General features: G+C 39.5%; 1 protein-coding gene across 2 annotated transcripts in view; it reads right to left on the bottom strand.

Moving 5' to 3' along the window:
• nlgn1 (neuroligin 1) overlaps window positions 1-24,056 on the bottom strand; it is a 244,991-nt gene that overhangs the window by 164,709 nt on the left and 56,226 nt on the right. For both annotated transcript variants that reach the window (XM_060881449.1, XM_060881457.1), the window contains exon 2: window positions 14,688-15,474. In XM_060881449.1, the coding sequence (XP_060737432.1) occupies window positions 14,688-15,162 (475 nt within the window). In that variant the 5' untranslated portion in view covers window positions 15,163-15,474. The remainder of the gene's footprint in view (window positions 1-14,687; window positions 15,475-24,056) is intronic.

Here is a 24,056-nt window from a genome sequence, read left to right as displayed (position 1 = left end):
AACAACATTAATTCCGCTCCTCAGCTCTGGAGTTGATGAAGACGTGAATTTTCAAGCATTCACGTGTCAGCGGCGAAGCTTATAAATTGAGCTCATGTGAAATGGAAAAGAAAAAAAAACGAATAAAAAAATGTAAAAAAAAAACGCTTCCATCTGTATTGAGAAAAGCCTTCACCTCAAATTGCTGCATATTTCTATTTTGTTCAGTTACGCCTTCTCATTCGGTAAATCCAAAGAGCTTTGCACATTCTTCTGGCTTCTTCATAACTTCCGTCTGCTTCTTTTGAATATCACAACCAACTGCGAACCCCCTTGGCTCAGAATATTGTAATTGGTGAAGCTAAAAAAGGGGGGGGGGGATTAAGAAACTGCTTCCTATTTGTCTAATGCCAGACTAAATCAACTGAGGAAAATAAAGTGAACCCTTGCAAGATTCTAGATTTGAGAAACAAACTATTTTAAACTGGCAAAAGATTATCATTGAGCGAGCAAAACATAACATCGCTTAAGATTCTAATACCGAGCTCAATAGATAATTTACACTGCATCATGCTAGTGGGACAGAATAAGAGCCATCTGCACTATTAACTCCTACCAAGTATTCTCAAGGACCTAAAGCCTTCTATTTGAAGAAACATAGCTGCCTGTTCATCACAGTGGAAGAAATGCATGTACAAGAGGCACGTATTCATCACTGGCATTCAGGGTTTTGTTACAAACGTTTTATAAATTCCAAATGATCCCTAATAAAAAATTCATTTCATGTAAATTGAATGTGTCTGGTACAAACTGAACATGCGCAGTAGAAACACAGTCTTCTAGTGATACGCTGGCTGCTTTTACTTATTGGGTTTCTTGTATTCACCCGGAGCAACATAACGGGATCAATAGCATTTCCAATTTCATTAGGCCCTTTGCTTAAGTCACTACTTTGTTAAATTGGCTGGGTTTGAATCGACTGTACGCTTATTATCAGGTAATTTAGAGGAAATTTCACACACTCCGTATATTCTATTTCCTGGCAGGATGTTCGGCTTTCGTATCCAGCTAATTACGCCATACTGTAGCAACAGCATGACAAGATGCTATCGCATTTCTCACAACATGACATAACCATAGTTTTTGATCATAATTTTAAACTTGACCTTTTATTTTTTTTTTTTAAATCTCATTTGACTTCTATGTTCGTAAAATATCTGAATTAATCTTACTTTCAAACTGCTTTTTTTTCCAAAGGCTCTTTAGTACTTCTTGCATTACAGCCATGTACAAATTTCATAGCAATGACAGTTTTGCTGTGATGGCTACTTCACACCTTCTATTTACAATCAAACTAGAAATGTAATTGCATAGGAGTAAATTATTTTGAATAAACCGGATTTTTGGGGGTTTTTTTAGGCACCGGAAAGGTTTGCATCTGGATTAAACCATTTTGAAATGAAACCAAAAGTATAACATGACTGGGATCCCATGCAAAAAAGAAATCATGAGTGGGAGTTTTTTACTTTAATTTGCCTGAGCTGTCAGATATCAGATCACATTCATTACCGTGAACTTGAGTCGATGTGAACACAGAGTACACGGAACACACTCATTTATATCCTTAGTATCTGCCTGGTCAGGGTCCCAGTGCTTTACAATTAGTAATCCTAATAGTTTGTTTAGATTTTAGGAAACAGAACTCAATTCACAAAGAATTCCAGCATTTTGAACAGGTACAAACAAAATTATTAATTGCACAAGAAAAATTGAAAAGGTTCTGTACACATCAAATGATGCATCTAAGCTTGAGGAACTCATAGATCACGCTCATCATGCTAACTCTATTGCTAAATCTCTGTGTTCCAGTATTTCCAGGATCAGAGTGGTAGGGTTTATATGTAAAACATACATTTTGGGTTTAAATCTGACTACAGATTCTAAACCACTTGCATTAGTATCCTCTGCTTTACATTTTTCAAAATATTGCTGGAGTGCCGTGAACACCACAATCTGCCTTTGCAGACTAAGTGTTCTTCATCAGATCAGTGGTCTTTTTATGCTTAATACTTTTTGTATCGATGTTCTCTGATTCTGCAGTAAACAGCCTGCCTCCTTGTCACGTTAAAATAATTGCAAAGCTCTCCGAATCGAGCAACTGCAGCATTCCGAGCTCTCCAAACACTGCCTCCCTCGAGGATTGATAGCATCCTACTGCCATTAATATTCAAGGTGAAGTCCCTCCGAGTCTTATGCCGACCCTGCCCACATGATCACGACTCACACAGTTCTCTATCGCTCCCCCACACACTCGGTTTCACTCATGCATCTCGTTTTACTATTCTAACTCGTTTTGCCTTTTCTCCTGCCATCTTTCTTTGGCTTTCATCCACCAAAAAATGAACATTCATGTCCTGATTTTCTGCAGATGCACTGTACTAGCCTTTAGCGTTTGTCCCACTGGGATGCAAAAGGCTAGATAGCAAAGAGTGTCTATAATTTGCACATGTTCAGGCTTCTTCGGTAGGCAAGAACTCTCGGCATGAAGTCTCTCTGCTGCAAATTTAAAGAATTCAGATGAGCCAAGGAGTTGACTCTAAACTCGTTGGCTCTCGTCAAGAAAATGAGCAAAAACTTTATTCATTGGGTATGTCCAATATGTTCAATTTAGTCACAGATCTGTATGTTCCATTGCAGAATGTTTTCAGCTGCTCTAGCCTGGTTTTCAGACAGAATAGAAAAAAGGAGATAAAACACATAACAGAATCAAATTTAATACACAAAGAAAGAAAAACATGTCTCAATTAGGCTTCTGACTCAGCTCAAAAAGAAAAGTTGTGAAAATCTGTTCACAATTGCAGTAAAGACATTACAAAAACTACTGTACTCATTAATAAGCTTTTTTAAAGCCCAAATTCGGATATAAGTAAAGAATCCAAAAGGTGAACTAGTTCAAATTTGAGTTTCATAGTTTAAACTTCTTTTTGCTTTAATAAGCCTATAAATGAGAGGAGCACTCAAACCCAGCTGCTAATCAGGTTTGTATTTCGGCACAATGCGATGTGTTAAACACATTTATACCGCAGTGCTTCTGAAGCGCTCCTGATTGGTCACAAGGCGATGGTTCGTTCTCCATTACAGCAGCTCTGACAATAGTTCTGCCTGCCAGGTATACATTAACATACAACTCAAAACACATCACTCACAGAGACATGCGTGGTAGATGCTCCACATAAGCAGGTTAAAAAAAATATCGGCACTGATCTGTTGTTCATAAGTGTCAAGGAAGATGTTTATTTAGTGTTTTCTCCAATGCCTTCGTAACAGGGATGTAGTAACTCAGTGGTTAAGGTGTTGGACTACTGATCGGAAGGCAATTGCTCAGTTGTATAAATTGAAATAAAATATAAGTCACTCTGGATAAGGGCATCAGCTAAATGCCAGAAATGTAACAGTCAGAAGCAAAGCTGTAACTTTAGGATTTCCAACAGAGGAAAAAGTCTTCGATACGGATGATCTGAATTGTTTTGTTTGTTTATGCTTTTGTATTCAAGAGAGAGACTAGTAGAGGAACAAAGTTTAACAAATAAAAGTGTTAGCTATTTGTTTAAGCGTTCTAAAACTCAAAGCGTAATGACAGACGAATAAAAAGTACGGTGTGTCCATGTTTAATTAACATAAAACTGTAATTAAATAAAATACTGTAAGCACTGGCAAATTGCTATTGTACAAAAAGAACAAAGCACTTTGTGGCGTTGTTATTGGAAAACAATAATTGTTTTATTACCTTTTGATCTATATTTATAACAGCATGCTGGATTGTGTTTTATCCTGTACTTATTTACAAAGCATCGCATTATGTGAATATATCCTGCATTATATTCTGTTAGATTTTCTATTTAATAGCTACTGTGTTTTACATATGATAATAGTTTCACATTCCGGGCTCTGACACTCCTCTGGTACTCTACACACTTTCCTGTGCCTTGTGTTGTGTGTGTGTGTGGGTTGTGAAGACGTCCAACCTGAAGCAGGCACTGGGTCAATTGCTGTCCTTTCACTGCCAGCTCAAGGTGAACTACGCATTTAGTTAGACTCCACTGCACGCTCACCATCTGCAACAGCTTGTCGCTTCAATTCCTCTCCCTTTTCTCTCTCTCTCTCTCTCTCTCTCTCTCTCTCTCCTCCAGGTTCAATAGTTGTCATTTGCTTTATGAGAAATCGCTCACAGCTCAGCCGGGAACGAGGCCAAGTGCAGCACGCCCATCTGTGTCTTCCGACGCTCTCCATTTTAGCTTAAACTGTAATTAAGGTGACTTGGCACTGTCGTTAGCACCCGTTTCCTATAGTTCAGCTGACTGAATGGAGGTTTGTTGACAGCTGAACTCCAATAGCCACTTTTGCACGTTCAAAATTCAGCGCTCTTCACTGGGCGAGTTGTATCAGAGTGACAGCACAATTACATAAGTCCACTCAGAGGAACAGCGACTCAATGCAGAATTAATTCCACAATGCTTCGATCGTTAGTGCCTTATTCTTACCAGAACCAACAATCGTCTTATTGCTTGCGTTCTGTTGCTGTGCAGAAATGCGTCTTTTCTATTAGTAATGCGATAAAAGTCATCTGTTCTTTTTGTTCAATGCACTAGCAGACCTAGGAAGACAGAACGCCCGTTCCTTCTTGTTAAAGAGTTCTGCAACAGGCTTTCTGAATTTATCACAACTGCTATGAATCTGCTGAGTGCAGTAGCTCATCTATACCATCTCTCTGCAGTGTTCAGCACGTCCACACAATCAAAGCATAATATAATTCAGTATTGAATTAACTGCCGATCATGCCTACTCCATTTTGGTGTATATGACATATACATTAGATTATATTGATTTTTTTGAATTATATTACTCCAATCAGCTCAGATGTTACTGTTCATCCCGATCATTTGCCAAAACCAAGATTTTACTGTTTCCCTGACTGCCACTTGAGTAGACAGGACAACTATTTCATTCTTCCTATTTTTCATTCAGCTACACAAGAGCAGTTGCACAAACTAGTCGATTAATACATGCACATGCTGTAGCCAGGGCAGTGGAGAATATTTTAAGATTAGATAAAGTGAGTCCAACAATCAGAAAGAATAAAAATGTAGATATGACACAAGACTGTCACCCAAACTGTAATTAAAAGCCTTGCACTACAGGAACTTTAACCAGCACTTGAGCCATGGGCTGCACATCACTTTCAATCTCACTCACCTAGGTTAGATTTAGATCAGCGCTTAGTGCTTATCTAATCCAGATTATACTCGAATGCTTTTGAGGCCACGTCTACATTAATCCGGATCCATTTGAAAACTGTGTTTTCATTTAACCCTTGTATGTTGTTCGGGTCTGTGGGACCCATGTTCATAAACATCAAGAGTTTTGAAAAACTTTGCTTCCTTGTAAATTTGTTGATTTTTTCCCACTCATAACTTGATTAAATTTGATTTTCTTTTTTTTGTTACATTTTATTAAAAAACAACAAAAAACGAGTAGCACTTTAATTAAAAAATATGATGTAATAAAGGTAAAGGGCAAAAATTAACCATATATGCTGTTTATATTGCTTGTAATTGGGATGAAGTAAACATCTGTAGAGTATTTTAACATAAAATTTTTGATTGTGTTGAATTAAAAACCCAAAAATACCAGACCCACGAACACTGGCTGAGTAACAAAAATACGAACATCATACAAAGGTTAGAATGCTCCACGTCCACACTTCCATTTTCAATCATTTTCAAAAGTTTGTCATCTTCACTGAATTGTCTGAAAACCTGTATGCCCTGAACTGTGCATGTGTAAAACTTAAGATGCTTCAATGTACAGAATTTCTGCCTGACATTTGTTTACTTATATTTACTTATTGCTTCTTTATTTATAAGAAGAACAATTTGGAGTATTTCTTAAACAGACATTAATCTTTAACAAGGCTTTCAAAACGGACAGTAAACAAAACAAATGCTGTACGGTATCACCCGCCATCTTGTCTGAAATGGTCGCATGACTGCGTCACATGACTATAATTGCATCATCCTTTTTGAAAGCCACTTTTCGCAGTTTTCGCAGGCCACACTGCACCGCGCAAACAGCGTTTACAAATGTATCCACTTGAAGAGCGTTTTCAAAAGGCTTTGGTTTTGTTGGAAAATTCGCGTCTCAGTATGGATGGAAGGCCAAAACAAAGAGAGAAGTATTCGATTTCAAATGAAGACTTCCTGAGACTGAAGTTGAACACGGTGGGATCCTTATCTTCACCTGAAAATCACTCTCTGCTGCCAAGGATGGGCCAACAAAAACAGCCTACAGATCAAACGTGAGATCGCTGTTGATGTTACACATGGCTAAAGACAGGCATTTACTCTATCGTACTTTTTATGTATTTAGTTACAGAAATTATTTATATGAACATTTTGGGTTCCTTTTTGAGATTGATTACTTTAAAGTTTGCCTCCTCATGTTGTTTCAGGGAGTTGCTCCTGTCACCTCTGGCACGCTCATTAGCTTGATCAACTTTTTTCAATCGTACGTTTTTTATATTTAGAACTGCTATATTTCTGTAAAGCCTCTTTGTGACTATATCAATTGTTTAAAAGTGTTATCCGAATAAAACTGAATTAAATTATCAGCATGGAAGAGCTACTAGACCCTGCTGGAGACATAACGTGCTCCACCCAGTAAAGCGGCTCATTGTGTTGATGAATATGAGCTTCCATGCTGCGGGCGCAGTAATCAGCACGCAGGCTTCCAGAATCAGTGCTTTCAGCTGAAGCGTTTCTGTAGCCGGCTCATCCACATGGGTCCATTGTAATCCATATATTCTTAAGTAGTGTGATATGATACACTACTGATAATTTTGCACGTTTATTAATCAGTGATTTTTTTATTTTTATTCCACCATTAAAATTTGTAGCTTAAACCTAAACGCTGATGTTAGAAATTTCATTTGTAGTCTGTTTACAGTATATGTGCTAATTAAAGGAGCAGGTCAGTGAACTCTTTGCTGTTGTTTATCAGCATTTAACTGCGCTAGAACTTACTATTCTTTTAAAATACAATAAGTGGAATATGTTTTTTGTAACTGGATGACTGGAAGGAATTACTTACTCATGCAAGCCTTAATACAAAGTGTTGAGAAGTGAAGATTTCATGCATTGAAATGTCTCACACACCTAACACTTGTGTCCAACACAAACACCCTTACCTGGAAATAATCCTGTTTAGGATGGACTCATTTTTCCCTTTCTGTCTGAAGGAGATTACTGATTTTAAGCATGAGGTGACAAAGCTTCTTATTCAGGTAAAATACAATCTACTTATGACGCACAGTTGCACAATGACATAAAGCAGAATGCCACAGTCTGATCTAGTTCATACATTTACAAGCTAAACAAATCTGTGTGTTATGCTTAGGTTAGCAAATCATACAGAATAAACCTGAGATATGATTATTATTTTTACAATTCGACAAAAAAAAAAAAAAGACTTGAATATGCTTCAATTTCAAGATTGAGTGTGTGTTCAGTCACAAATTTTCTTTCCTCTAGCTAATCTTCAGTCCTCTTCTGCTTTGCTAATGTATTGTTTTAAGCAAGTGCCAAACTAATCCAGAAAGATTATCATTACAAATAAACTTGCAGCTGTGTTACATGCTGGAGTTATTAACATTGAAGCGGAACCACAAAAAAAATCGCATACAACTCTTGTTTCTGTGGCATTACTTAATTACGTGGAAAATAAATGTTAATCCTAAAAAAAATAAATAAATAAATAAATAAAAAACCTGCTGCTGATTCAAATAGCCTTCATTACAGTTGGCGAAATGGTTTTTAGTATTGAGCTGGAAATGTTCCCTAGTCTAAGAATGCAATCTGAGCAGTCAAAAACTGCACACAAGAGAGAGAATGGCATATCGCTTTTTAAAAGTGCAGTTTAAATCAAATCTTACAATTATGTCAAGGAATTTCGCTCAGTGTTGAAGGTGCAGTGACAAAAACCCTTCACAAACCCTTGAAACCCTTTCTGGATTCAGAACCTGAAAGACTACAGACTACTTGCTGATAAACACAAACCACGAAGCGAAAAAGACATCTAAAACGCAAACACACACATACAGTATATGGAAAAACTAGGCATACAAATGTGTGTATACTGTATAATATTCTGTTCTTTTGTAACGCTGAAAGAAAGCAGCCTGAAGCCATGAATTTCCATCTAACGCTTCCCTAATTGTAATTTTCTCATTTCCATTACTAATGTACGAGTGCAAAATAATTACACTTTATATTGTCTGCAGTTTAGTTACCAAACAGCATGTATGTTACATTACCTGCATCCATTTGAACACTGCTACAGTATATTTTCATATCAGTCATAATTAAGCTTTTTTTTTTTTTTTTCCTTTTTCTTCAGCCAAATTAACGCACAAGAATAAACATTGTAATAGTGATTCCTTTGTTCACCGAATCAGAACTCAGACTGATGGTTTTGGTAAGCCATGCTCTCACAATGCTGCATCCTCCACAGGGATTTATAATGTAAGCCAAATCGACTTAGGGAAACGGGTCATTTTGATCGCTCCAGGAATAATTCATGTTTGATTTTCTGGGTGAGTCAGACAGCAGAGAAGGCAGGAAGAGACAAACAACATCATGGCATCATGCTGCACTTTCGATATTTTGCTCTGTCTCCACCCACATTCACCTGCCTGCTGGATTGCTTCTAAACAATAATTCACACACACGCACACACACGGTTTTTTTACAGTTTACAATTTTGCTCTCATATCTTTGTTGGGTCAGCAGGTGTTAGGTTTATTTTCAGTTACAAGCTAAAAGCTGTATTCAGAGTTGAGTTAATTATGCACTGTGAGGATTTATTGTAGACAATTTGGCACTTCAGGATTCAACCCTCACACTTACAGTAAGCACCATTTAGTTGTTATGTAAGTCTTATGCATGCACGACAAAGTGTCAGTTTCAGTGATACAGACCAGTGCTAAATGTCTGACAGTCCGAATGAACCACACATTCAGGTTTGGGGCTGTAAACGCATTAAATATACAAACATGACTCTATTCATCAATTATTTGTACTGTCCCTTTAAAACAGGGGTGTCCACAGTCCAACCCCGGGGCGAAATCAACCCACAGATAAATGCTATCTGCCCCACGGCTATTCTGCTTCGTTGCATGATAGGCAGCCCGTCGGGAAGCATGCTGCAAATTTACCTAACACGCTTAGCTAAACAATGAACTAAAATTCAATTTTTATTCTGATTACACCTGCTAATTCATTTACAGCATGATATTTAGTCATGGCTTGGGACAAACGGCACAAAGTTAACAGTGAGCGGGGTCGATTTCAAACGAGCTGGAAACTACTGTGTGAAAAAAACCATTTGTGAAGTCTTTAGAGAGTCTTTAACTAAAGTGGACTTGCAGTCGGTTATCAAAAGCGACAATTTAATTGATGTTTATATTTGTTTGCCTAATTACGTCTGGTCCCTGTATACGGTGGATGATAATAAAAAGTTGAGTAATTGCTACACTGTTCACCTGATTCGGATGTAGATACTCTTAAATTAAGGTAGAAAGCCTGCAGTTAATGCATATGCATATTCATTATTTATTATTACCACCTTACTGACCCTGATTTGGGATTGTCTAGATCATTGTCAAGTTGTGTGAATGAATAATTGCCAGTGCACTGCATAGAAAGATTCGACAATAAACTGCAAAATATTGTTGTACTGTATGCGTTAGATCAAGTGCTTTTCCATAAGCAGCAGAATAATAATGTGTAGGACTATTTATAGAGCAATATATGTTGAAAATTCACTGCACACCTTTTAGACATTAAATTAAATCATTTGTGTATTAGATTAGACTAGATTAGATTAGACTATCTTCCACTTTAAAATGTTTATGTTACACCATATTTGACAACAAATATGGTTCAGTCCACAGTCTTCAGTCCACATTTTCTATTCCTGTTTTTTTTTTTCCATTCTTGCATTGTGTTAAAAGCTAGTGTACTGATCACTCCTAAAAATCCCCCATGCCAGGTGATTCAGCTCAAGAACAATCTGGCAACCTCAAAGGCATGAAGTCCATGGTAATTTGCAATCTGGATGGATTAACTTTCTCTTCGCTTTTTCTGTGTAAATAATGGCGCAACACTTGTACTTAAGCTGCCTTAAAACCAAAATGAGACAGGGCTCTAGACAAGGTGATGGAGATGGACGAACAACAGAAAGAGGAGAAAACAAATGAAGGAGACTGAGACAGAGGGGAGAAAAAATATATCAGGTGGAGAAAAAGGGAAACATTGCGGCTCTAAGAATCCACTCCTGCCTCAGTTCTCAGTTGGAAGCCTACATCACAGCCCACCTCCCACAGGACTCCTGTCAACCATAGCAAAACTAGGACAGAAAGAGTGTGACATACAGAGAGAGAGAGAGGGAGAGAGAGAGAGAGAGAGAGAGAGAGAGAGAGAGAGAGAGAGAGAGAGAGACAGAGAGAGAGAGAGAGAGAGAGAGAGAGAGAGAGAGAGAGAGAGAGAAAGAGAGACAGAGAGAGGGAGAGAGAGAGAGAGAGAGAGAGAGAGAGAGAGAGAGTGTGTGTGTGTGTGCACATGTGTGTGTGTGTGTGCGTGTGTGTGTGTGGAGAAAGACTACTTACATCACACAGTACATATCACTCAGTACATATTGTTAAATCTGATCACATGTTCCCAAAATTAGTAACTGAGTCAGGCGTATTTTTGCAAGTGTCATAAGATCAGTCGTTTAATGTTCCTATGTGGTCCCCTTCTGGCCTTTTTGTGAAATACTAAACATTTACACCCTCCTACTTAGGAAAAATCTGTGTCGCATTCGGTGCTCCGCATGTTGTGTATACATATTTATGCTCAGACAAAAAAATGTTTGCTGGGACTGCAAAACTAATACTTCTTATATAAAATCTCAAACCTCTTATATTTTACTCTCCACAGTGTTGGTGAATGCTCAAATCTGATTGGTGCATTAATGTGCATTCCTTGCATAGAATAGCTAAATGTTTCTATGAGGTGAATGTAAATATTAATAAACTCCTTCTAAAGGTTTATTGATTTATTAAAGCTTATTCATTCTTTCAAAAACTGTTGATGTGGTGAAGTGTTTTTGTCCAGAAAGTGGAGTGAAGTGGTGAAGTGTTTTTGTCCTTTTGTTTTTTGTTATTAAACTACATGACACTGTGAAACGTACCTAAGTCTAACCACCTCAGTTTATAACCAGACTCACCGCCTGTCAAAACGCCGCCTCGTCATCATCATCATCAAAACAGATAAGAGCGCTTATACACACTGTAGTGATGACAACGTTTTTCAAACATTCACATGCCTTAATAGCAATTAATAAAAAGATATTTAGTCGAGAAAACAGAACAGGGTTTTTTTCCTGTTAGCGTGAAAAGAGGTCTACAGAGATGCCAATAAGGCTCGTGTTTAAACGCCGCCAGTGACTTACACCTCAGGTGGTGACACAGAGACTGATGTAAATGATGCTGATTAACAAAGTGAGAACTGATTTCTCCTTGTACACTGATTATTATGTAATGTATAGCAGTGTGGTACTTTTTTTAGCAGATTAGGTTATAAATGTACTTTAGGTGGAATTGGGTTGTCTCTCAGTGGAATTGGAATAAAATGTTTAAACGCAGTTTTCTCTGTTTTCACTTTTGGGGGAAACTCAAAGTTCAAGTGGCAGCAATGACTTCAGAACTGTGATCATTGTGAAGGCTTTTCCCAGGTTGCCACCCGTTTCCTTGCTATTAACCTTTTCTGAATTATGATTAACATAAAGGTCATTATTTTAGGCTACAGAAAATTCCTGGATACACCCTTGAAATACACCCTGAAATACTGTACACCCTGGATAAGGAAGGAAAAAAAAGAAAGAAATATATATATATATATATATATATATATATATATATATATATATATATATATATATATATATATATATATATTTCTTTTTTTTATATTTCATACGAGTTGCTGTATACAGTATATATATATATATATATATATATATATATATATATATATATATATATATATATATACTGTATACAGCAACTCGTATGTCGTTTGTGTATTGTCTTTTTTTTTTTGTATTTTTTGTATTGTCTTGTAACTTTTCGCCTGCACTGTCTTTTGTCCTGCACTGTCTTGTCTGTCTTGTTTGTCTTGTCCTGCACTGTTTGCACCAGGTTGCACCGAAGCACTTTATGTATCTAGGACTACTTACTAAGTCTTTAGCTCTGTCTATGTTTTATGTAGCACCATGAACCTGGAGAAACGTTGTCTCATTTCACTGTGTACTGCAACAGCTATATATGGTTGAAATGACAACAAAAGCTTCTTGACTTGACTTGACTTGACTTGACTAAACCACTGTTCTGAAAACAGTGAGAGACTACAGTAAAACCACCGAAATAAATTCACTTCTCTCAAAATTGAAAAAAAATAAAAAATAAAAAACATCACCTCGGGTTTAAAATCATTCCATGCAACATACAGTAGTGTGTTTAAAACCATCAGTGTGTGCTTCATGTAATGCCTAGGGGCTAGACTTAACATCAACCACCAATTAGCACTAATCTCATTTGCACTCATTTAAACATTACATTAACTAAGTCTTTGTGAAATATTTTATGATATTTTGGGAAAGAAATGAAAGCAGGAAAAAAAAAAAAAAGACGAGCCAGTCAGCATAACGCTGCTTAATCTTTTCTCTCCATTCAGACTGGATCGGATTTCTGACCTGAGATCAGGTCTGATTTCTGCTAATGAAAGGCTTTCTCTGCAGCTGTAATGAGGCAAATGAACAGTAAACCTGCCGAAGCATTATAAACATTTAGTTATAAACAGTAGAACTTATTCACATTACAGATGACATAACAATTTCACATCATTTTTTATAGACTAAACACACTAAACACAAACAAGACAATACTATGAGTCTCCCCACTGGTCTCCACTATCTGTCTTTCTTTCTTTCTTTCTTTTTTGTTTTCATTCCAAATGATCTGATTATGTGAAATGTTAATCCTTTGTGGGGACGCAGGCTAATTTCGCCAGCTGTCACAACTCTGCAAACAGATAGCTCTGACAAACACACGGTGGGGTTTAATGGGCGGAGGAAGCCGGTGGATGAAACGGCTTGTGTTGTAACGACTGCTGAGCGTTTTGAAGGAGGAAATATTTGATTAGTGCGGATTAGAGAAGTCAGAGGACAGAAAAGGTCAGAAGAGAAGAGGGAAATGTTAACCTCATGGTAGGGGGTGGATGAAGGGTAGAGGTTAAGAGAAAACAGACAGAACAGGAAGTTGGGCCACAGCCATCTCCGCTCCATCTGCCATCACCGTTTACATGTCAGAGTCTCAGCCGTGTTTTTTTTTTTTTTTTTTTAATTCCTCTTTTTTGGCTTGTCATAGCAAGAAAGGTCAAAGTGGAATCGTAAATGACTACATTAATCATAGAGGCTATAGTAAGGGGGAGGTCACTAGACACGGTGCAGGTCATGCTGTGTGGGAGGGAACAGAGGGAATGGAGTGTGTGTCGGACGTTATCTTGATGAAGCCGTTATCGATTTAGCTAGTGTAAGCCAATGGAATTCAGATAATGTCTCTTTTAATTGAGATTACATTTTGCAAGTTCAACGTGCACTCATCCAATTTAAGAGTGGGCATGGTCCGGTTTAACTCCTCATACAGTAGATGGAATCGACGGTGAGCCAATCGGTGAGCCGAGATCTTACGGCTTCCTTTTTGATTAAACAAACTGTGGGATGGAGGGGAGATCTTTTGTCTTGTCTTTTTTTTTTTTTTTTTTTTGGTTTATCATGTCAGTGCATACATACCTCCTTTTCTACATATTTTCTTGCCCGGTTTCCTGGCACATTCCTTGGATATTCTTTTTACTGCAAAAATGAATAAAAGACTAAAGAATAACATGGAGCTCCGTTACAGACAGTGGGAGCATGCAAACAGCACTGAGACGAGGAGGGAAAAGAGGTTAACATGGAGAGCTGCTCTCACTGTCTTCATCATCATCATTATCATCATCATCATCATCACCTTCATCATCTTCATCATGATGATCATTATTACTCTAAATGAGGTTCTCACTCTATGATCCTAGCTCATTGTGCCAGCACACACAATGGACACATTATATACTGCTGGCAGAAAAGTGAGAGTGAGAGAGGCAGGAGTCGAAAAGGAACCAGCTTCACCTAAAAAATGGACGTGCTATGGCACATGGGGGTGTGTTTGCGCAAGGGGATGACGAGGGAGGTTAGGAGACATGTACAGCCACTCTTACGCACACTCGCACGTCATTCACACTTACTTATATATATATATATATATATATATATATATATATATATATATATATATATATATATATATATATATAGGCATTTGCTCACGTCACACACCGAACACGCCCCCAACACACACACCTACACACATATACACAAACAGAAACACACAAAAGCGGTGTAAGGCATGTTGACATGCAGCGGTCATGCTTTTCTAGGTTCACTCACACAAAGAAGATACAGAGACGAGACAAACGGATCCATGGATCCACACCGCCACACACATACACACTCACCATCCTCTGTGGGCACGTAAATATTAAGGAAAAGACAGTCTTCGCTCTGCTCCTGCACGAAGGTCGAAACCACCTCCAGGCCGTTGGTGAACCAAACGGGCAGCATGACATCAGGCAACCTGCCCTCCACAACGCTCTGTGGGCACACTGGGCCAAAGTGTGTGGCATTGCGGACGTCGTTCCAGGGCGTGGGCGGCTCGGGGGGCTGAAATCGCCTCTCCCCTGTAGGAGGTGCCGCGTAGGGCACGCCCAGAAACTGGATCACAGGCCCCAGAATCTCGTTGTTGAGTTCTTTCTTGAAGCCCCTCAGCTTGCCATATGCAGTGGTCACCACAGGGTCCAACTCGTCCAGCTTCTCCGCAGCACCCACCCAAGTCTGGAGCGCCAAGGCCAGCACCCACAGCAGGGAGGGCAGCTCCAAGCCGGCGCCCATATCCAGCCGTGACTGCATGGCACTCCAGGGCCGACCGAGCATAGTTCACTAATTCCCCTTCCCTCCCCACAGTGCTACAAAGCTCCGGTGCCGGTTTTATATCCGCTATATCCTTTGACTGAGCACGCTCAAAGCCGAGAGTTTGCACCTTCGGAATGTAGGATTCTCAAAGCGTCCAGTGGTTCTTCGCATGGCAAGGGCTCCGTCATCAAGCACTATGCATTGCAAAGCGACATCTTCGACGCACACTGTTCACCAGGTCACGTCCTGTCTACACAGCCACTTTCCATGCTAGCTGTTCACGACTGGTTCTGGGCGGATAAATCAAGCCCGCTGAGGCCCCAAGTCTATATCCTGCAGGAAATAAAAAAGAATTCATTAGTGCCTGGATAGAGGCAGATGGGGAGTGCAGCTTTATTGAGCGTTACGGTCCTGCACGGTTGCCATCAAGCGGAATGTTCCAGAATCAGAGCTCAGCTATATGACGCTGCATCTATCATGCTGACCGCTGAGACCCGGTTAGTTTAAAGAGAAGCTCTGAACTCACTGACACTGATGCAGCTTTAAAAGAGGGTCAACTGGAGGAGAGATGCTATAATAGGGCTATAACTGAGACATGGTTTAAGGTATTAAAATAAAAGCATCATAGAGAACCGTAAATAAAGGCAACACGGAAGATTTGTTTTCGTTTGGGCCGATACAAGGCCAGAAGCAACCGTTTTTCTATGCAGACTGACATTAATGAGGATGATCCTGTAGACAAACAACATCTAAAGGAGCTGAAGGTAAACTCTAATACTCGCCAGCACATTTCTACTTCTTACTCAAGCACACGGGAATATTTCCCCCTTGCATACATATAAAAGCTATTTTTATATCCACCACAGGAAACATGCCTTAATGAGCAAGACAAGTACATTCATAACTGCTTCAGCAGACACCGAGACAGCCGCGTTCAGATCCGTCCTTCTTTTAGCGCACTAAACGAATGAACCGCCGCTACTCCCACTGCAACAAAATAGGGTTTATGTTCACAGACAACAGGACGCTTGTCCTGAACATTACTGTAGAGCCACACACAGACTGAAAAACGCTCTGCTTTGAGCTCTCTAACAAGTAAATCATTCAGGCGTGGACATGGACGAGTCAGAATTTCCGGAGCAACCTTACAGTAGAGGCTGTGTCCTGAACAGACAGGATGAATGAGTAGCACTTTAGAGCGACCTGCTCTCTGGCCTCAAAAGCGTAAAGACCTTCTACTATGTTTACACCAAACTATGCTATAATGATACAACCAGATGCTTTTTTTAGCGTTCCATTGCACAAGTAAATGCTCTTTTATTTATCAGTACAGATCCTGATACCAGCTAATGTAACCTACTTAGTATCGGTCAAGCGTGTTTCTCATTTAGTGTTATTTACAGTAGCCCTTCATTTGTTTATAGATTTTACATTTACAGCCCTTATGCAGAGTATCAGAGTTTTTTCTGATCTCGTTTTATAAAACTGAGCAATTGAGAATTAAGGGCCTTACTCAGGGGCCCCGCAGTGGTAGCTTGGTGGACCTGGGATTCAAACTCAAAACCTTCCAATTAGTAGACCAACGCCTCAACCACTAGGCAGACAGGGTAGACGTTATATGTGTAGACGACGCCAAGTCGGTGGAAAGGAAGCTCGCATCTCCTGCTTAACTAACTGAACTTTTTTCCACACTACAGTTTCTCTGCACAATCGCTTCACTCCTTCACGCTTTGTGTGTGCGCAGTTCAACAAACCTTGCACTCATTTTTAATGACCAGGCTCACTGACTCTGCACTGCACACTTATTAAAGATGCATTTTAAACCCCAGAAGACTTGGGGAAATGTATATTTTCACAAAGCACCCACTGCCGTTTGTTCGGCTTTGCTTTGTTTTTTAACCCCAAAAAATGGAATTTCTGTTTGTAGTGTCCACACGCAGCATTAAACGTCTTCGTCGTGTCCCACGTCACAGCGGTGCTTAATGGCTCACGTGAAAGTAGACACTCAGCGTTTTAAAAATATTCCGGTTTTTACCTTTCATACTATTTTTAAATGAGTTTGTAAAAAAACAAAATGATACGTTTTTTTTTTTCATGCAAATGTTTATGTATTAAGTAAATTTGAAAAAAAAAAAAAAAAAAAAATGATTTCAAATTGTAAAAGTAAATTGTATAGAAGACAGAATCATGTTGTTGGTATCAGAACTTTTTTTTTTTACGATATTGTTATTGCACACATCATCCGGTTCGCCGAAAACTACCACTAAAGCTGAAACAACTATTGATCAGCATATTCAACACATGTAACAGCATTTCATGGTGAAATCATTTATGGCCCAGTCCTAAGAACCTCTACACAAGTTCCGTTTGTCTTACTGAGCCGTCAGATAATTACTGTAGCTTGAAATCATCGCCTGATTTATCTGTGCTTGTTTTATTTATCTGGCTCTCGGTCTTATCTTGGCCTGGTCCTCGTTTCTGCCCTTTGCGCTTCTGCCCTATTTCAAAACAAACAGCCGTTTATTGACGGGAGCGGACAAACTGTCCGCGTCCGTATAAATGCGAGTGGCGTTCTAAAATAATTAAGCGAACGAATAAAACAAGAGACCCGAAATGAAAAATCCGCCGCATTGATTGGTTGCTGTATTGTTAATGAGACTATAAAATGCTGGGAGGTTTTCTACAACAGAGCAGGAAGAAAAACTGCAGGCAGGCCACGGCATGAGCCGATCCATGAGGCAATCCAAATATTTAGATTATAGAGGGCGAAATGGAAAGCCAGACACAAGGTTTGGCTGGTAAATGATAAAACACTGTCTGTGTAATGAGAAAGAACGTCGGAAATGATATAGAGGTGGTTGGGATGAAGAAAGTAGTTGAGCTTGCATTATCTGCAGGAAGTAGTTCTCCATCCTCTACGGCTCTGCTCTGCTTCGTCTAAAGAGGGGACATGAGAGGAATTAAAGGGGGAAAAAAAAGCGAGCAAAGAAAAATATAGCAATCAACTTGCTTCTTTCTTTAAAGCTGGAATAGGAATTTCCCACTGAAATATGAACCCTAGATACTAATAAAGCTAGAATTTTCAGCATTAAAAATCCTTTTGTTTGGTTTTACTTTCATGCCGTGGTGATTAAAGGCATGTTCGCGCTTATTAGTCCGTTTGCCAAGTCTGTAAGTGAGTAAATCGAACGCTTTTGATTTATCCTGTTTGCTTGTCTGCTGCGTCGAACTAAACTAAACTAAAAAAAAAGTCGGTGAGTAAAAAGGAAAGACGTAAATTTATTTATTTATTTATTTATTTATTTTTTTAAGAAGTGATTAAAAATACCACCTGGTACGGAGAAAGGTGATCCTGTGCACTGAATAACTATTATATAATGATACAAAAAACTAATTTAAAAGGCTTTATCTGAAATCCACGCAATTCTTTTATCTTCTTTTGTTTTCGTCAGTCCCGAACACGACTTCTCAATTTTGTAAAGTGTTTTGTGGCTCGGTACAAAAAACAACAACAACAACAAAAATGCATCACAATTTAACCGTTTGGATCAGTTGCTTAGATTCAGGGTTAATTCCTAATCTCGCTTCAATCGAAGTTCACCTGGAGTGAGAGAAAACCTCTGAGACAGAGTGACTGTTATGTTCTCAACTGCACCGAAAGTGAAAACACACCAGGCTTTAATTCAAACAGACCAAATGCTGCATATGTGACAGCAGGTTTAATGGATTCTCTGACAACGAGCGTGGGGTCGGTACCATTTAAACAACTTTACTGTAAAGCTCCTCTTAAAACTCGGCAGATTACCTGTCTAACGATAAAGAAGCCTTCTAAAGAAGCCTTGTTCCTAAAAGCGCTTCTTTGTATGTTCAGCAATTTCAAGCTTTTTACCCCTTCGACCAAGTCTGGGAGCAGTTCTGACCCTTTCACCCCTTGAAATTTCGCACATGTCCAAAAAGAACCCATTTTACCAAATTACCTGAACAGCAGCACATTTTGCACAATAACACAAAACGCCTCTTTAAAAAAAAAAAAAACACTTTTTGTGCAGCATACCAAATACGCATGGAGCCTACACACTGAAGTAGGGAGCATTGCTGAGGTGAGAATTCAAATCATAGAACTTTTAATGAAGTTTTGAATATTCTCTCTGCAGGAGCTGGAAGATGGTTTTTGATTAGACGTTAGTGCAGCGTGGAAAACAAATGACCTATTATTTTAGCGTGAGCTGTCAGAAGCGCGGGACGTAGGGTGCGAAAGGCGGCTTATTGCCGCAGTCAGTCAACAGCCCGAACGGTCCATCACCATGTGCTTTAGGTCCACGCAAGCTTTGCTTGCTGACCTTAATGATCTCATTCCACCTCCAATCAGGCTTTGGGGAAATTTATAGGCGGCGGCTTATATGCCTATTTTCACTGATGTGCTTAGCTTGCAGGACTGCCCGGCTGCCGCTGGTGGAGGAATGAGAATTTGTTTTTTCTTCTAAAAACCAGCTAAATTTGCAAAGGATTCAGAAAGCTCCACCCCCACCAAGCCAACCCCCCCAACACACACACACACACACACACACACACACACACACACACACACACACACACACAAACACACACACACACACCGTTCTCATCATTAAAAACATAAATACATCAATAAATAAAAAATACCACATTTTGAGATACAATCGCTGTATCATCATTTCTGTGTCAAAGTTGTCACGTGGCCTTTTGGGGCTGGAGTAATGAGACGTGATGCTTTCGGCTGAGGCTGGTTGTGCGTGTGTTTTTTTTAACAGGTACACAGACAATGTGAGAACAGCGGGGGGAGTTATTCTTATAGCGCGAGTGTGAAATGCACATAGCACAAAATGGAAAGCATGGGAATACGACTCGGCCACGATTGGAGGAAATGCTTCCTTAAGGCGGCGTTGGAGAGAATGTGTTACTGAACTGACTGAGGCTGGAGGACAAAGAGCTTTGTATGTGGGAGGACAATTATTTTAAATAATCCATAGAGTTACTTCTGCTTCTTAGATAAACTTACGTCGTATCTACATAAAAGTACCGTATAGATCACCTGTAAATCCGTCCTCCGGAATATCGGCATATTTCACTTTTCTGGCCACAAGCTTTAGAATCCTGATGAATTGTGTTTGTCTGTCATTTCCATGTACTGCTGATAAACAGCTATCGATGATGAGATCGCACGTGATACAGGAAAAGGTCTGGAGCTGGTTGTCTGCACTGTCACTCAAAGCAGGAAGCAGGAAGTCCCTGGTCATGCTGAGTGACAGAAAGCAGCAGTGAGAACAGTAAGAGTACCTGAGAAACCTAATGTATAACATCTAACCACCAAGTTAGAATGTTCCAGGATGTGATGGACGAAACTCCCTGCTTCCCAATGGAGGTCTGTTCTGAGAAAAAAAAAAGAAAAAATTCTCCAAGCTTTTTTGCACTCGGAAAAGTGAAAAAGATCTGAGTTAATTCACAGTCCCTGATTTAGTGGATGCCTGCAGTAACGTGGTAAAGCAAACAAGATCTTGCAGCTCAGCATCTATCTGCAGCTCTGCTCCATCTCAAATGACAGCTAGCAGGCAGCCCACGCAGACTCTGTGCTACCACTTTGTTAGTGTAAAAGTACTTTCTCTCATTCTCACCATCCTTCTCTCTCTCTCTCTCTCTCTCACACACACACACACAACACACACACACACACACACACACACATCCCTGACCATCCCTAAGGCCCCGTAAGGTGTGCATGTAGCAAGTTGTTTGTATGTTTGGGACACCACTTGTTTTTTGTTCTTTTTTTTTAATTTATTTTTTCATTTCTTTTTTCACCTGGCTGCCATCGTGTGACATCTGTTCTGCGAGGTCATCAGTGAAGCACTATGTTGGCGTGGAAACCGAGCCGCTGAGCTCTTAACCAGTGGAAGGACACCGGGAGAGAACGGAGCTTCCCACTCACTCTCTGCGGGGCTTTAAGTCCGCCGTGCGTGGGAATGTCATTATTATGCATCCAGAAAACAATAAGCTGCGTAATTAGACTTTTAGCACTTTTTAGCATCTCTACGAGGTGCAGGAAGAGATTGGAACCCTGCAAAGTTCTGGATCCTGCGTAAAAAAATGCCTTATCTCAACCCATCCACATCACCTTCCAGTCAAGTAATCGTGAGGGCCGATTTAAACGATTTGACATCAAAGTCTTAATTATTCGGTTCCTGGAGAACTCGGATGCCTCAAACGGCCTCCGGGGACAGAAGTGTAACTTGCAGTAGGGAGGAGGCGCAAGGGGTAGGATAGTGATACGTTGCTTCATTTGGAGCGCAGAGTACAGACAGTAGGACGGTGTAGACAGGCTCATAAAAAACAACATGACAATGTGCGCTTTTAACATTTTTCGCAACGCATCAGAGCCGAAGTAATTAACGTTTTTTGCTGTGTAGCACATCATTTCTAATGATTCCAACTAGTACCAATAGACTCAGATACTGGATTAGCTGCTGGTTAATGATGCACAGCAGTGGAAACGAAAACATTTTTCAAAATGAACACTTACATATGTATATGATTAGGTTTGAGAGTTTTTTGTCTGTTTTTTTTTTTTTTGGCGAGCGTGAGACAACACTGTAACAGGCAATTAACCGAAAGGTTTTTTTTTGGTAAACTTTCATGTGACTTGTTGGGAAAAAACAAAGCACATTATCAACAAGAACGTCGTGTTAACAGCGTTCGTTTTTATTCGTACTCTTCTCTAATCGCCTGGTCCGGTTGTAGTGGATTAAATTACGGTTAATATTGCAGAATTACTGCAGAATTCTAAAAAACTCTAAAACACATCTCTAGTTGAGAGGAAAATATGATACCGATGAAACAAAACACAGAGAAAAACCCTTTCAAGGCTTTTAAGCCACACCGACTTCCAGGTACAGATAGTGGTACTGCGTAACTGCACAGAGACGATGGGATTTGTTTGGGGGCTTAAACCATAAAGAGAAAAACTAATTAACAGAATGTGTAAAGTACACGTGGTAGTTGAGAGTGGTCAGTTGTGCAGGCGAAAAGGAATATTGTTGATATAAAAGCAGAGATAAAGTGACTGAAGGAACCACTCTAGCATCTCTCACTTTAACAAGCTGCAGGATGCCCATCGATCCACCAAACCCTCACACACTCATAGCGACTGAGAGCTGGAGAGTGAGATTCTCACTGCACTCACCACGGGAAGGGGAATAAAAAAAAAAACGCAAGTCTGTTTAGTGAGTTTAGCCATTTGGGGCTCTCAGAACCTGGGACGACTGGTGAACTACGTCATGCCTTTAAAAGGTGAGAGAAGAACATATTTTGTTTGGAACAGTAGAAAGAAGAAAAGGTCAGTGCTGTTGAATGCTAGAATTAGGACAGCACGCATGAGCAGGAAGAGAAATCCACAGGATGTTCACATAACCCATTCTCCGTTTCTGATTAAACCGTGTTGTTTTATAAATGAACGCACCAAGCTGCTTTACTAGCGCTTTGGACTGCTGATGGATTCTTTTATGAGTAGTAAAATTACTGCAGGACATGTGAGGATGACATCTTACTCTTTGCTATAACAAGTGACCTCATATTTTACTAAATGCATTGCTTCAATGGAATGCCCCTAGTTCATTTCCCTTTCCCTTCCGCACCATTACCTCGGCTCATCTGCCAAGGCCAAACCGGATCTAAGATCTGTCCTTTCGAATCATTTCTCCTGCTCAATTTATTAAGCTAATCCCATACACATTACAGTCCATTTGATGAGACCGCTCTACGCTTTAATGTTTATGTTGCAGTAGGACTGTTTAAGAGCCCTAAAGGACAGGTGTGCGATAAACGGGGCAACAGGTATCATACCTACTTAGCCCTCCATCCGAGTGTGCACGGTGACTCTTAAGCACCGCAGTTGTTAGAATAGGAATTTCTGAAAGCGACACCGCTGTTGCTCTTCCGCGGCCTGCTGTGCACAGCCACGTCAGCTACGCGCAAACGATTATGGCAAAAATAATCATTTTCTTTTGGCGAGGAAAAAATGAACTGTGCTGCAGACGTTTAAAGAAAGCCTCTTGTCTGCTCATTGAATGGGAAACTGACGAGCCGGTAGGTAGAACGGCACCACGCTGAGAGAGTCCCGAAAAAAGGCAAAAAATCCTGTTTCTTGTGAATCTGCCTATTGCTCTTCCAATTTGTACTGCAAAGATCTAGTGAGAAAACCCAAATGAATATTTACCTTTGTTTTGCTAATCTATACAACAATTCTTTAATACGGTGTGGACAAATGTTAAAATCGTTAGCTAGCCCAGTGTCAGTGTGCATATCTGACGACATATCTGACTGGAACAACAAGTCAAGTTTGCTTGTTGCTTGACACAAAGTCAGCAACGTGTTGGCCAATAATTTGGTTACGAACTTTTGACTCAACCAAATAGTCACGTAGGTCAATACGTTAACGTGAATGCGTTTACAGCATCCTTAGTAGCTGCCTGGTCAGGGTCATAGTGATGAAATATGAGCTACTGGTTTTATATGTTGGGAAATGGAACCAACTACATCTTTCAGAAATTATTGCGAGCAAGGAGATCCAAAAAAATACAGCGCTTGTTTTTTTTTCTTTTCTTCTTTTTTTAACCCTTGTATGTTGTTCGGGTCTGTGGGACCCATGTTCATAAACATCAATAGTTTTGAAAAACTTTGCTTCCTTGTAAATTTGTTGATTTTTTTCCCACTCATAACTTGATTAAATTTGATTTTCTTTTTTTATTACATTTTATTAAAAAACAACAAAAAAACGAGTAGCACTTTAATTAAAAAATGTGATGCAATAAAAGTAAAGGGCAAAAATTAAACATATATGCTGTTTATATTGCTTGTCATTGGGATAAAGTAAACATCTGTAG

Source organism: Tachysurus vachellii, chromosome 1 (assembly GCF_030014155.1).
Source record: "Tachysurus vachellii isolate PV-2020 chromosome 1, HZAU_Pvac_v1, whole genome shotgun sequence".
Taxonomy (NCBI): Eukaryota; Metazoa; Chordata; class Actinopteri; order Siluriformes; family Bagridae; genus Tachysurus; species Tachysurus vachellii.
Note: the sequence above shows the minus strand (reverse complement) of the source record. Positions and strands in the feature narration are given on the sequence as shown.